A 13,652-nucleotide genomic window follows, 5' to 3' on the forward strand; every position below is an offset into this window, starting at 1 on the left:
TAATTGATATTAATTGTCTCTAGCAGGCAGAAGGATAGGTTTCCACAAGCTCCCATTCACTATATCCTGTTCCTGGTCTCCAGGTTCAGTAGAGCCTAGAGGAGTTCTAGCTGAGTGTTCCAGCTTTGGGGGATACACCTTTCCCCCCCCAGGTTCCTTATCCACCCTTGCCCTCTTCAATTTTGAGCTCCTTTTCCACATGCACTCCCTCCAACACCCCCCCCCCCCCCCCCCCCCGGAAGCTATGAGAATTGTGTCACTTACACTCACCTCTCATCATTGTTTTTGAGATCACATATTTCATTACATTACGCAGTGATGCGGATAACAATAAGAAAATCAGTCATTTCCAGTGAATTACAATTAAAAATACAGTAACATGTTCATTTATGATTTTGTTAATGTATTTCCTAAATAGCATTGTTTTAATTTTCTTCTGAAAGACTTTATAATCTGACGTAGAATTGTAAGCTGCTTTGGAGTTGTTTTTTTTACCATAATGCGGGATATTAAGTTTTAAATAAACTTGGAAACACTTCAGTTATTGCTGACACTAAGGGTAGTTTCCTTCCAGGCAGTGCCTCTTTGCTTCAGGGAATGTTAGCACATGCTGACAGACAAATACTGAGTATGCCTTTACATTTTTTTTTTTTACCATCGGGAACTGCTTTGTGGTTTTGCTTCACTTTCTGCTAAATGGCAGCTGAACTTGTGAAATGCTGGTCTCGCTGTAGGACGTGACAATGTTCAGGGGGTTGTTCTGGCTTTCCTTTGGACCTGACTTTTTTTTGCCAAGGACTCACCTGTTTCCTGTGCAGGAGATTCAGGACCACATTCCCCTCAGTCACTCATGGCTATGTTGCAACACCAGGATTCTGTTCTTGCAGTTGCAGTTTCTCTCCCAGCACCACCTCCTCAGCTTCTGGGGACTCTCCTGTGGTACAGGAGCAGGTGGCCATGCCTAGGCTCTCAAGTCCTTTTCCCCAGAATTTGTTTTATTAATGCATCAGGCTTATTTGTTAAGTTCTCCTCAGTCAGCAACTCTGATGGTCCCTCTACCTCCGTTCTCAGGTTGTGCCTGGCTCAGGGCAACCCTCTCAGCCTCTGAGGGGGATTCCTTCCGCCATCTTCTCCCACTTATTTTCATGAGGAGGGCTCAGAATCTCTCTTAAAGGTGGGTGTCTAATGAGGAGTTGCTAGTTTGAGGCTGATTACTCCATGGCTGTGTGGGTTTTTCATAAGGAGGAACATCCTTTATTACCAAAGCTGTGCAGGTGCTAAATATTTCATCTCCTGAGGACCAGTCCTCTGCTTTTTATAATCCTAAAATGGGTAGCACTAGAAAGCCGCCTAGAGCTTTTCCTGTTCTTGAAGCAATGCAGGAGTTGATTTCAGTGCAGTGGGTCACCCCTGATGCTAATTTAAGGGTGACCAAGGCTATGGTACCCCTCTATCCTATTTCACTACAGGAGAAGAGAATTAAAATTGCCTAGGGTGGATTCTGACGATAGCAGTAACCAAACATACCATATTACCAGTGTAAGGAGGAGTGGCCTTGAAGGATAGGAAGCTAGAGACTTCCTTGAACCTCCCTTTTCTTTTTTTTTTTTTTTTTTTTTTTTTTAGATTTTTGCTCTCTTTGCAGGCTGCGATTTGTAGTTGTATGCAGCTAGAGTTTGTCTTGGGTACAGTGAGTGGCGGATTCTTGCATGGATTCAGTTATGCAACTCCTTCCTGAATTTCCTGACATGGAGACTGTCTGATTAGCAGATTCTTTGTATGACCTCATAAGATCCTTTGCCAAAGAAATGTGTTTACTTTGGTTGTACCACTGGGCAGCAGATGTTGCATCTCAACAACATCTGGTAAAACCTGAAAGATCCTTAACATCTTCTCAGGCTCGTCTCCGTTGTAGGGCTAACAAACGTTATCACCCGGGTAAATAGTTTTTTCAACTGAAGTCCAGGTTTCAAAAGAAGCAATCCTTTCATACCGACAGGTTAACTTCTGGTTAAACTACCAGATCTTTTGCCCCCTCGGGCCTCTCAAGTGATGAGTACCAGCTTGCTCCTCGCTGCAGATTGGGGGGACAGCTGTTCCATTTTTATGAGGAGTGGACCAAGATTATAACAGATGAATGGGTCTTAGAAATTATTCAAGAATGCTACAAATTAGTTTTTCTCTCCTGTTGTAGATTTTTTTTCTTGGAGTCCTTGTGCACCGCTTTTTGCAAGAAGCAAGTGGTAGCTTCCATTCTTTGTTCCTTGCTAGACTTAGGAGTGGTAATCCAAGTTCCTGCGGAGGATCAAGGTCAGGGTCAGCATTCAATTTACTTCATAGTGCCAAAAAGGGAGGAACTTGCAGCCGGGTTCTTGACCTGTAGAAAGTCAACAGTTTTCTGAGGATCAGACTTTTTTGCGTGGAAATCCTGTGGTCTGTTATGGCAGCAGTTCAGCTGGGAGAATTTCTATTGTTTGGATCTCCCAATCTGGAGAATTTCTTATGTTTGCATATCCCAATCTGGTCTCAGCATCAACACTTCACTATTCTTGGTCAGCACTTTCAATTTCAGGCGATGCATTTTGGTCTTGCTATGGCTTCTCGCATCTTTTCCAAAATCATGGTGAGAGTAGCTGCTTCTCTGAGGAAAGAAGGGATCAGAGTACTTCCTTATCTAGATAACTGGCTCATAAGAGCTTCTTCAGCCTAGGAGAGCTATTAAATCACAACCAAGATAATCTCTTTTGCAGTTGGCGCAGTGGTTGGATCTACAGCCTCAGCACCCTGGGGTTGTGGGTTCAAACCCTGTGCTGCTCCTTGTGACCCTGGGCAAGTCACTTAATCCTCCATAGCCCCAGGTATGTTAGATAGATTGTGAGCCCACTGGGACATAGAGGGAAAATGCTTGAGTACCTGATTGTAAAAAAACGCTTAGATAACCTTGATAGGCGGTATATAAAATCTTAATAATAATTACATTACATTACATTAGGGATTTCTATTCCGCCATTACCTTGCGGTTCAATAATAATAATAAATATCATCAATTTCCCCAAAAGTAACCTCTCGCCTATCCAGGCTCTCAAGTATTTGGGAGGTCTTTTTAACATTGCTCAGGACAAAGTGTTCTTGCTAGGCCTCAGATGAGACAAATTCAGAATCAATTAATATGCTACTGCAATCTCCCCAAGCTTGTGCTTGGGATTATGTCCAAGTGCTAGGCTCTATGGCAGCAACATTGGAGGTCAGATCGAGGGCCAGAGCTCACACAAGACATCTGCAGCAGTCTTTTACCGCTGATCACCAGTGTCTCAAGATTACAGCGTCTGTCTATATTGGACTCCTCAAATGAGAACCAGTATGGATTGGTGACTTTGTTCTGTAATCTGGAACAGGGAATGCCTATGGTGTTGCCAGAGTAGATTCTCATGTCTGATGTACGAGTCTGATGGGGTGGGGGCTCATTGCTTTAGTTGCATCGCTCAGGGTCAATGGTACGAAACAGGCACAGTGCCCAATCAGCATCCTTGAGTTCAGAGCGGTACGCAATGAGCTTCTGACCTTTTAGGCCCTCTTGGAGGGAAAACTGGTGAGAGTTCTTCCAGTGAACGTGTTAGCAATGACCTACATAAATAGATAGGGAGGCACATGCAATCCTGCCTTGGAGGCAGAAATGCACAGAGCTCACATTGTGGGAATACTCGATGTGCAAACAGATTATCTCAGCAGATAACTCTTTGGATTCGGACGAATTGGGGTTGTTGAACGAAGCCTTTCTGTTTCTAACCCAGAAGTGGGGTGCTTCAGTGATAGATTTAATGGTTGTCAGTTGCAATGTCAAAGTTCCCAGGTTTTTCAACAGGAAAAGAGCGCTTCTGAAGGGTTGGTGTCTTTCCTTTGTGTTTACTCCCTCGCCAGTGATAGGCCTGGGGCTTCTTCAGTTTTACAAGCACCGATGCCTATTGATTCTTGCGGCCCTGGAGGCCATATTAATGTGGACCTCGTTCAACTCCTGATAGATCAACCATTCAAAATTCCTGTCACCCAAGTGCTCCTCCATCAGGGTCCGATCCTGATGGATGATTCCTTCTGCTTTGGTCTTTTGGCTTGGCTCTTGAGAAGTTGAGACAGGTTAATCTGATGAAATGATATCAATCTTGCTGCAGGTGAAGAAGTGCCCTACGTTAGCTGCACGTGCTTGTGTCTGGCAGCTTTTTGAGGCATGGTGTGCTCAATGGGCTATCTCTCCATTTCATGCTTCTTTGCCTCACTTTTGCATTTTTTGCAAGATGACCTCGTGAAAGACTTACATTCTTTTTGTGTTCAAGAGGTTGCCCTTGCATGTTATCAAGGGCAAGTAATGGCTTCTTACCCAGATGTTTGGTTTTTAAAAGGTGTGAATCCCTCCCATTTGGTCTTCTTTTCCTGATCGGAATTTGAATCTATCATTAAGGGCGCTTCAGTGAGCTTCTTTTTGAGCCATTGAGAGAGGCTACCCCAAAGGATCTTACACTCAAGACCAGTTTTTCTAGTAGCTCTCTCATTGACCAGTAGAGTTTTTCTGTGCTTCAGGCAGATATACATGTCTCCATTTTTCAAAGGCAGGGGTTACAATTCATACAGTTCCATATTTTTTTTGTTGTTGTTGCTAAAGTGGTATCTGCTTTAATCAGCCAGTATTTCTTCATCTTTTTGGGAAGAAGACTATAGAGATGAGTTAAGTTCTTTTTATTTCCTGGATGCTTCTTGCATTTTGCTTCAGTACTTGCAGTCCACTAATGAGTTTTGACATTCTGATCATTATTTTGTTCTCTTCCTGGGTTCCAAAAAGGGTATGGTGGCTTCCAAGTCTACTATTGTTCATTTGGATAAATGAGAAACTGAGAAAACTGATGGCAGATAAAGGCCATCTGCAGTAACCATTATCTCTTCCTCTCCGAGATCCCACACCTTCTTGAATTCAGACAGTCTTTGTCTCCACCACCTCTACCGGGAGACTGTTCCACACAATTACCACCCTTTCTTTAAAAAAGTATTTCCTTAGATTACTCCTGAGCCTGTCGCTTCTTAACTTCATCCTATGCCCTCCCATTCCAGAGCTTCCTTTCAAATGAAAGAGACTCGCCTCATGTGCATTTATACCACATAGGTATTTAAGCGTCTCTCTCATATCTCCCCTCTCCTGCCTTTCCTCCAAAGTCTACAGATCGAGGTCTTTAAGTCTGTCCCCATATGCCTTATGATGAAGACCACGCACCATTTTAGTAGCCTTCCTCTGGTTATAGCTTCACTGTATCTGCTGTCCAGTATGCAAATACTGGGAAGACTTTAGGCTCATTCAGATCAGGCTTTGTCAATTTCCTGGGCTGAGTTACAAAATTTTTTCTCTTGATGAAGTGGAGCGGCAACTTGGGCTTCTTTGCATACTTTTCTAGGCATTATTATTTTGATGTTGCAGCACAGATGGAAGCTTCCTTTGGAGTTCCTGTGCTGTCATCAACAGTGTCCAATGCCTATCTTGTATCCTACAAGTTTCTGGATTCATCGGCTGCTGACACTGAGAGGATAAATTCTTACCTGATTTTCTTTCCTTTAGTCACAGCAGATGAATCCAGAGTCCCAACCGGTCATCTTTCACAGACTACTTTCATGTCTGTTCGGCTCTTGCTTTCAAATGGTTTTAGTTTGCGATGCTTTGTTTGTCGGTGATTTAATAATAATAATATAACAGTTTATATACCACAGGACCGTGAAGTTCTATGCGGTTTACAATAATTAAAAGATGTTACAGATTGAGTGGATTTAACAAAGCTCTAGGGATCAGTTATTGTGGAATGAGATTGTGCAGGTTAGTTGCCTAAGTACTTTAGGAACATATGTGTTTTTAGGTGTTTCCTAAATTTACAGTTGTCCACGGTAGAGTTTGATTTTCCAATTTATTTTTTATGGTGTAGGCATGGCAATTTTCCTTTTGCTTTGTGAAGAGAAATAATTGACCAAGGAGCATTCCTCCACCTGCTTGTCTGCCGATTTATTGGAAGAATTGAATCCTGCTGTTTTCACCTTTTTGTTTTAAGTTGTACTAAAATTTTATGTATGTAACAGTTTTGTAAACCGCTTTGGATTAAAGACGGTATAGAAAATTTTAAAATAAATAAATAAAATGAATAACCCCCATTTCTCTGGATTCATCTGTTGCTACTAAAGGAAAGAAAATTCAGGTATGACATTTTTCCATAAAATTCAACATCTATTACATAAGCAAACATAAGAATTGCCATCTCCAGATCAGACCCCGAGTCCATCAAGTCCGGCAATCCGCGCACGCGGAGGCCCCGCCAGGTCTACCCTAGCATAGTTTTAGTCTCCATATCACTCTAAGCTTCTCATAAGGAGATGCGCATCTAGTTTACCCTTAAATCCTAGAATGGTGAATTCCGCAATTACCTCTTCTGGGAGAGCATTCCAAGTGTCCACCACTCCCGTGAAACAGAACCTCCTGATATTTGTCCTGGACCTGTCCCCCCTCAGCTTCAGTCCGTGCCACATTGGACATTGTAAATAACTGTTTTTCCTGCTCTATTTTGTCGATTCCTTTCAGTATTTTTTTGTTTTAAATTCTTTATTCATTTTAAATCTTAAACAAGTGTACAATAAAATATTCATTATTATTATTTTTTAAAATAAGTTGATCACTTGATTAAAGTGATGTTTAGTTCCCCTGCAGCTTCTTATGACTAGGCAATGGAGGATTAAGGGGCAAATTCTATAAGAAGCGCCCAAAAGTGAAGCGCCAATATGGGCACCATTCAGCGCAATTCAAAGTACAGTTAGCTGCTGTTTAGTGAATCACGCTGAGCAGCACCTGTTTTGGAGGGGCCCAAGAAATAGGCCAGCTCTAGGCACAAGTAAAAGGCGGCCATGTGAGCGCTTAAGAGCAGCCATTCTGTAACAAGGCGCTTAGCGCCTATGTTTTGGAAGGCTGCCTAAATTTTTAGAGGCACCTTGCTACGAATCACTCTTTCTTGATAGGTGCCTAAGTTTCAATTATTGCTGGTTAAAAAGCTTAATTGGGCTTGTTGATCAATTAGTTGGGTGCCTAATATTAGGTGCTGGGCCTAAGTGACTTGCTCAGTTGCAAAGAGCTGCAGTGGGGGCAAAACTGAATTTAAAAAATATATATTTAACTGCGTGATTGAGCATGATTTATAGATTTTAATCAAAATGCAGCCCTAAAACATAATGAACAAATAAAACAATTGAAAAAAGAAGTTAAAGCAGAATAGCTATAAACAGCCTATTTCAGAAAAGTAAGCTTAAATTCACCTTATTGGCAGATCATGGGTATTGTAGCCATTATGTATAGCGTTGCATCTTTCTTAAATCACGTAAGAAATGCAATCTTCTTTGATGATTTTTGGGTGGCCTTTACTTCTTAAAGCAGTTGAACTGAGTTTGTTACAGTTGTAACAAATACCTTTTAGGAGATTTATTATTTTTTTTTCTCAGCAAGTCTACCCTACTAATGTGATTTTAAGAAACCAGCAGAAATCATCATACCATAGATGACATTGAATATAATGGTGTTTTGTTGTTGGATTGCTTTGAAAGTGGTGCTTGTGGGTTGTTGGAGGTAAAGGCCTGGTTTTGTCCGCAGGAGTGCGTGAAGGAGAAGCTTAGTCTAGTGCATGGCTTCCTGCAAGCAGATGCACAGAATCAACTCGATGACTTAGAGAACAAATTTCACAAAGAGGAACTCTCTGAGGTAAATATGAGTCTCTTCTTTTCTTTTTTTTTTTCCTGCCCTTTCAGCAATCCAAACCTTGCTTTTCTAGATTTAGTGGCATGTGTGCTTTTATCGGGGTTAAATAGAAGCATTCTCAGAGGTCTTGTCTCCCCACCCCCCCAGTATACAGCCTGGGGGTCTTTAGAATTTCTTATTTTGTCAAGGAATCTTTATGCTTAAGGTGGGGTTCTTTTTTATGATGTCACTTTAACTAGGCTTGTCTCCGGATGTGCTGTAGAATGGTGGATAAACTGCATTAATACTCAAAAAACTTTGATTAGGGGGAAGCTTGATGATTTGGGAATAGCTTTACTAGTTTCAGTGGATGTGCATTATTAGCTCTTAGCAAGCTTGGTGATTAGGTATGGAAAGGGACCTTGGTGTTGCATTTAGTGGTGCTTTCTGAGAATTAGAGGAGGAGGAAGAGGTATCCCAAAATGGCCTCCAGTGGGCAGCACTGTGGCATCTTCTGGGCACTGATATGGAAGGCAGTGGTAAGGAAGGGATTGAAGATTCAGGTGAAAGATGGGGGAGGGGGGTTGGGGAGCTAAGATTTGCCTTATGAGCTTACCAATTTTCCATAATTGTCCCAAGTGGAAGAATCTTAACTAGCCAGGTCCTCTACTGTCGTTTACCGTGTTTCTGTCCAGGAGGGCTACCTGACAAAAGTGAACGCTCTGCTGGGCAAGGAACTCTGTGTTGGCAATGGAGGCTGCAGCCTGTCTCAGAAATCCAATGGTTGCACTGAGAATGGAACTTACACCAGTGACGAGGACTCTGGCAAAAATGGACACAATGGAGAAGATGATGGTACCGTGGAAATGGAGGAGGAGGCAGTGACACCAGGCTCCAAAAGTCGTAGAGGAAGGAGGAGTAAGCAGAACACCGAGAATAAAAGTAATTTTATAAGTAATAGATGTTTTAACGTGTTCACTGTGGGCCTGGAACATTTAGGGAAGTGAAGAGAAGATGCTAGGGATCTCCAGGAGAATAAGAAGGAAAATTCAGAACATGAAAGATATTTCCTTTTGCTTTGAAAGATCTCTGCTTTCTAGCAGAATTGTGTAATGCTTTCTAGAGATTTAGTATTATTTCACATGGTCTTGCAGTCTTGTTCACTATTATGTGTAAATTTTTGTTTCCAAAATCACCAGGTGGCTCCAGGGTTACCCGAAGCTCTGGCAGACAGCCAACAATTCTGTCCATGTTTTCCAAAGGGTCAGTACGTCCCGTGCTTCTGTATTTTGCAGTGCTGTATGTTGTTGTTTTTTTCTATGCACACTTTCAGCAGCTTCTACAGACACACATTAATCAACTGTGGCTGTCAACCAGATGTAGCAGTGGAAGGGCTAGGAATAAAAAAAATCTATCACTATCACATTTCCTTTTGGTTTACCCATTTATGAATTTGGATCTGCTTGCTATTCAAAATTTTTACCACCTCTGTTCAGTTCCTGCCCATATAAGTAAGAGTAGGTTGTAGATATTGTGTGCTGATTTCCAGCCATAAGAATGGCCTTACTGGGTTAATGGTTCATCTACACCAGTAGCCCACCCTCAACGGTGGCCAATCCAGGTCACTATACCTAGCAAAACCCCCAAATAGTAGCAACATTCCACTCTACCGATCCAGGGTAACCAGTGGCTTCCCTCATGTGTGTTTCAGTGATATAAACCTATTGGAAGTTTTCTATTTCTTTGAACCCAAACAGTTGTTACAATTTATTGTGGCCAAGGAAGGGGGGGGGGAGTAACCATAGGACCAATGGTGATTCCTACAGTTTAGCAAACCGGCAGCCGGAAGTTACTTCTATTATGTCCTGATAAATGATTTCTGTAATTTCCTTTCATTTTTATTTGCTTAGGTCTTGGATCATTGTGGACAAAACAATGAATATTATGTTTTCTTTTAAAATTTCTTTGGATGGGGTAGCCATCCATGATTTCCTGTATTTTAATTTTAATCCATTTTCAAGTTGAAGTGCTTGTTTAAAATTTGAATAAAAATAAAATTATATATATATTTTTTTATAATTCCTTTATTCATTTTTAAAACTTTCATCAAGTGTACAACATTCATAATAAACACAATTAATCAGAGCACTTGCATATCTTATCATTATAATCTAAAAATACAAATGTATAATTATATTAAAAAACCCCAAACCATTGGAAGTAGTACAAGCTCACAAGTTTTACTAACTTTACCCCTTTTATGAAGCTGCGTTAGGGCTTTTTTTTAAATCTCTGGCTGCGGTGGTAAAAGCTTCGACGCTGATAGGAATTCTGTGAGCATTGGAGCCGGTGATTTAAAAAACCAACAGCGACACTAACGTGACTTCATAAAAGGGGGGTGGGATGTTAATATTTTAAGGTCCTGGTGTAAAGTTTAAACAATATAAACATTTTTTTAAAGGTGTCTGATGCAAATAAAGGGGTTTCAAAGTCCTGCAGGTACAGCTGCTGGTGAATAGTTGAAGAGTATTCTCTAGCGCAGTGGTTCCCAACCAGGCCACTCGGGTTTTCAGGCTAGCCCTAATGAATATGCATGAGAGAGTTTTGCATATAATGGAAGTGACAGGCATGTAAATCTGCTCAATGCATATTCATTAGGGCTAGCCTGAAAACCCAATTGGCCTGGTGGCCCTCCAGGACAGGGTTGGGAACCACTGCTCTAGCCTACTGACTCTGCAGTATCCAGGAATTATATCTGTAGTTGTATTGTTGCTTTCCTTGTTTATCCTGGTAGATCAAACAAGCGCAAATCTGGGGAGGTGAATGGAGAAGCCAAGGTGGAAAGTGAGACAAAAGAGGTGGTGGAAGAACAGACAGCCGATAAGGTATCTGGCTCCCTTCCCTGCACAACTGAGGGTTTCCTATCTAGTGTACCTCTGCACACACAATTAAATCTTCTCCACACTTTTAACGCCAGTTTAGTATATTACAGTTTCTCATCTTGCAGTGCATACACTAATGTTCACACAGTATGTACACTCCAAAAACAGTGCTGCTTGTGTGCACACTGGAATGAAATTAGAGAATGACCCCCACACACACATTAATCTGGGGTTATGACTACTGTCTCCCTACCCCCTCCCAAAGGGGGAGAGAGCTTCAGTCCTTGATCTTGTTTCGGCAATAACTAATGCTGGAGGGAACCTGTCCTGAGTAATGTTAACTCCAGGATTAAGTTTTGAATATGAATGGATATTGTTAGCATATTTAATCCTGGAGTATTCTTTGTGCAATAAGGACAGGGAGCTGAGCTGGAAGTGCATGCTGTCCTAAATGCAGGAGTCAGGGTTGATGCTAATTGACTAGCATGTGTTAGAAGGTTTTTGTTTATCATGCTTTGTAGAGAATGATCACACTGGCACTTTCTGTACCCTTCTTTTTAAGGAACAAGATGAAAAGCGAATTAAAGTTGAAGCCAAAGAAAATGAAGGGTAAGACGGCCATTAAAAATAGAGGTCGGGCTTCTGTGGCTTGCACCAAATCCTCAGGACACACCCAGTTAGTCTGGTTTTTCAAGATATGCGCAATGAATTTGCTTGCACTGCAGTCAGTGGAAATTTGTGTCATTCAGAATATCCACAAATAAATGTGTGACACCAGCTGAATGTATTCTAAGGTCTTGGATAAGAACCACTGCTATCGAAGTCCTGTCCTCGCTCTATTGTATTTGGTTTGGGATGGCCAGGCGTTGAACCTTCCCGCTGATAGTACACCCATCATGTGTTCTTCCTCATCAGATCCTCCAGCTTTGAGTGTACATACAACATATGAGAAGATTAACTTTGCTAGAAGGAGCTGGGCTCTGCACTGGCCTGTCTGCAAGCTCCCAGCATACTTAGCAACCTAACCCCTTCAATGAGAATGTATTCTAACCCTGCTTGTCTTCTCTCCAGGTCTCAGATAAATGATGAACTTTCGAAAGTTAAAATGGTGCAGCCTGCCAAGGTAGATTGTCTGGCTTAAATTGACTAAATTCTTGCACTGCAGAGTTTGATGTGGGGTTTATATAAAACCACATAGTGGGACAGAGCTTAAATAGCCATGTCAAAAAAAAACAAAACGTGGCCACCTCAACTTGTCTTAAATGTAACTCAGATATTGTTTTTATTGCGGTATGTGGCAATGCAGGAGAATATATACTCTTTTGGTGGTTATAGTAACTTATTTACAGTGGGTTCTAGGCAATACTTTGAATGTCTCAGCAATAGGGATTTTATTTAATAAATTCATATCATTTGGGGCAGGAGCCGGTGGCAAGAAGATGTTTTTGGTCAAAGCTTACATAGTGGGGAAGAAATACATTTTGAAGCACTGGTTGCACGATCAGCCTCCATCTTTTTTTTGTACTGGAGAAACAAATTCCATGCAGTAATGTATTTTGGGAATCTTAGGGAGCAAGAACGTTTCTCTATATTTGGGACTTTTATGTTGGTTTGCACAATCTCTCCTAAGGCAAGAAGCCAGGTGTTAATTTGTTTTCAGAATGGTGGTACTAGGATGTAAGAACAGGCAAGGTTTGGGGTGGGGGCTTGGGTTGGGAGATATTCAGGGTGGGATTTGGGAGTTTTTGCGTATTAAAGGATGAGGTATGAGTCCAGGTACCTCACTTTTGGTGTTACAGAATAAGTTTGACAAATACCTTTTTTTCTGCTGAGAGAACTGTTCCTGGAGTTTGTTCCTGCACTTTATTGGTATTAAGCAGTGCTTGGTTATGTTGACTCTAAATTATTCTTTGTAATTATTTCAGTTCTCTTTAATAAATATTTTGTGGAGACATTGGCATCATTGTATGTGGAGGTGTTTAAGTGAATGAATTCAATTTTTTGTATGCTATTGTATGTATATCCTAATATTATGACTGTATCTTGTAAGCCACTTAGATGTAAGTGAGTAAGAAATTTTTAAGATAATTTTACATAAATAGAAATGGTATTACTTTTGAACAGTAATCAAAAAATGTATTAAGTTCAGTTAAAAAAAAAGTATCCTCTTAAAAATATATTGTATATTTAGGATATGATAAGAAAAAGTAGACATGTAAAATTATATTCATGTGAGGCAGGTGATTGCAAGCATGCTGAATGCAGGAAAGATGTTGACCGATGGGCATTTTGGACAAGATTGATGGCACGGCTGCTTAATTTCTCTTTTCTTCTACCTCTTGGCAGACAACCCCACCAAAGTGCATGGATTGCAGCCAATATCTGGATGACCCTGATCTCAAATACTTCCAGGGAGATCCTGATGATGCTGTAAGTAGGCCTAATCTTTAGCAACGTACAGTGTAGATAGGAAAGCAGCGTCTGCTGATCGACACAAAGTTCTACATTAAATTCATCATTAATTAGCAGGGCACAATATCTATGGTGTTCTTGAAGCCAGAGCGAAACAGGGAAACTCCATAGAACAAATAATGGGCACAGAGCATGACAAATTTGGAAATTAAGGGCTAGATTCACTAAGCAAAAACCGATCGTGTACCGACTCGCCTGCTCTGCTCAGCCCCGATTTGCCTGCCCTGCTTTTGCCCCAGCCTTCCCCCGCAGTGCGAGCCCATAGTTAAAACCACAGGCTTGCTATAAAAAGTTTAAAATTAAAGTAAAAAAAAAAAAAGTCGCAGCTCTTTAAGCAAACGTAGACCATCTACAGATGGTCTGCGCATGCATCAGGTTCGCTACCCAGCGATCCGTGTCGTTGGATGGGGGCGTGCCTCCGATCACCCCATTTGCATTAAGATGGTTGGTGAATCGTTCGGCCTGCCTCCAATCGCCCACAGATCGGACACGGATCGCAAGGTTAGTGAATCTAGCCCTAAGTGGTGATTCTTTTTTGTTAATAAGACCTTAGTGAA

General features: G+C 41.3%; 1 protein-coding gene across 2 annotated transcripts in view; it reads left to right on the forward strand.

Annotated features, from left to right (window-relative positions):
• Nucleotides 1–13,652, forward strand: part of DNMT1 (DNA methyltransferase 1) — a 42,523-nt gene that overhangs the window by 8,884 nt on the left and 19,987 nt on the right. The window contains exons 3-9 of one of the 2 annotated variants that reach the window (XM_033923092.1): nt 7,658–7,765; nt 8,437–8,659; nt 8,941–9,004; nt 10,536–10,626; nt 11,186–11,232; nt 11,695–11,746; nt 12,970–13,053. In XM_033923092.1, the coding sequence (XP_033778983.1) occupies nt 7,658–7,765; nt 8,437–8,659; nt 8,941–9,004; nt 10,536–10,626; nt 11,186–11,232; nt 11,695–11,746; nt 12,970–13,053 (669 nt within the window). Of the gene's footprint in view, nt 1–7,657; nt 7,766–8,436; nt 8,684–8,940; nt 9,005–10,535; nt 10,627–11,185; nt 11,233–11,694; nt 11,747–12,969; nt 13,054–13,652 lie in introns of both variants that reach the window. The other variant, XM_033923091.1, reaches the window with a different exon arrangement.

The sequence above is a fragment of the Geotrypetes seraphini genome, chromosome 16 (assembly GCF_902459505.1).
Source record: "Geotrypetes seraphini chromosome 16, aGeoSer1.1, whole genome shotgun sequence".
Taxonomy (NCBI): domain Eukaryota; kingdom Metazoa; phylum Chordata; class Amphibia; order Gymnophiona; family Dermophiidae; genus Geotrypetes; species Geotrypetes seraphini.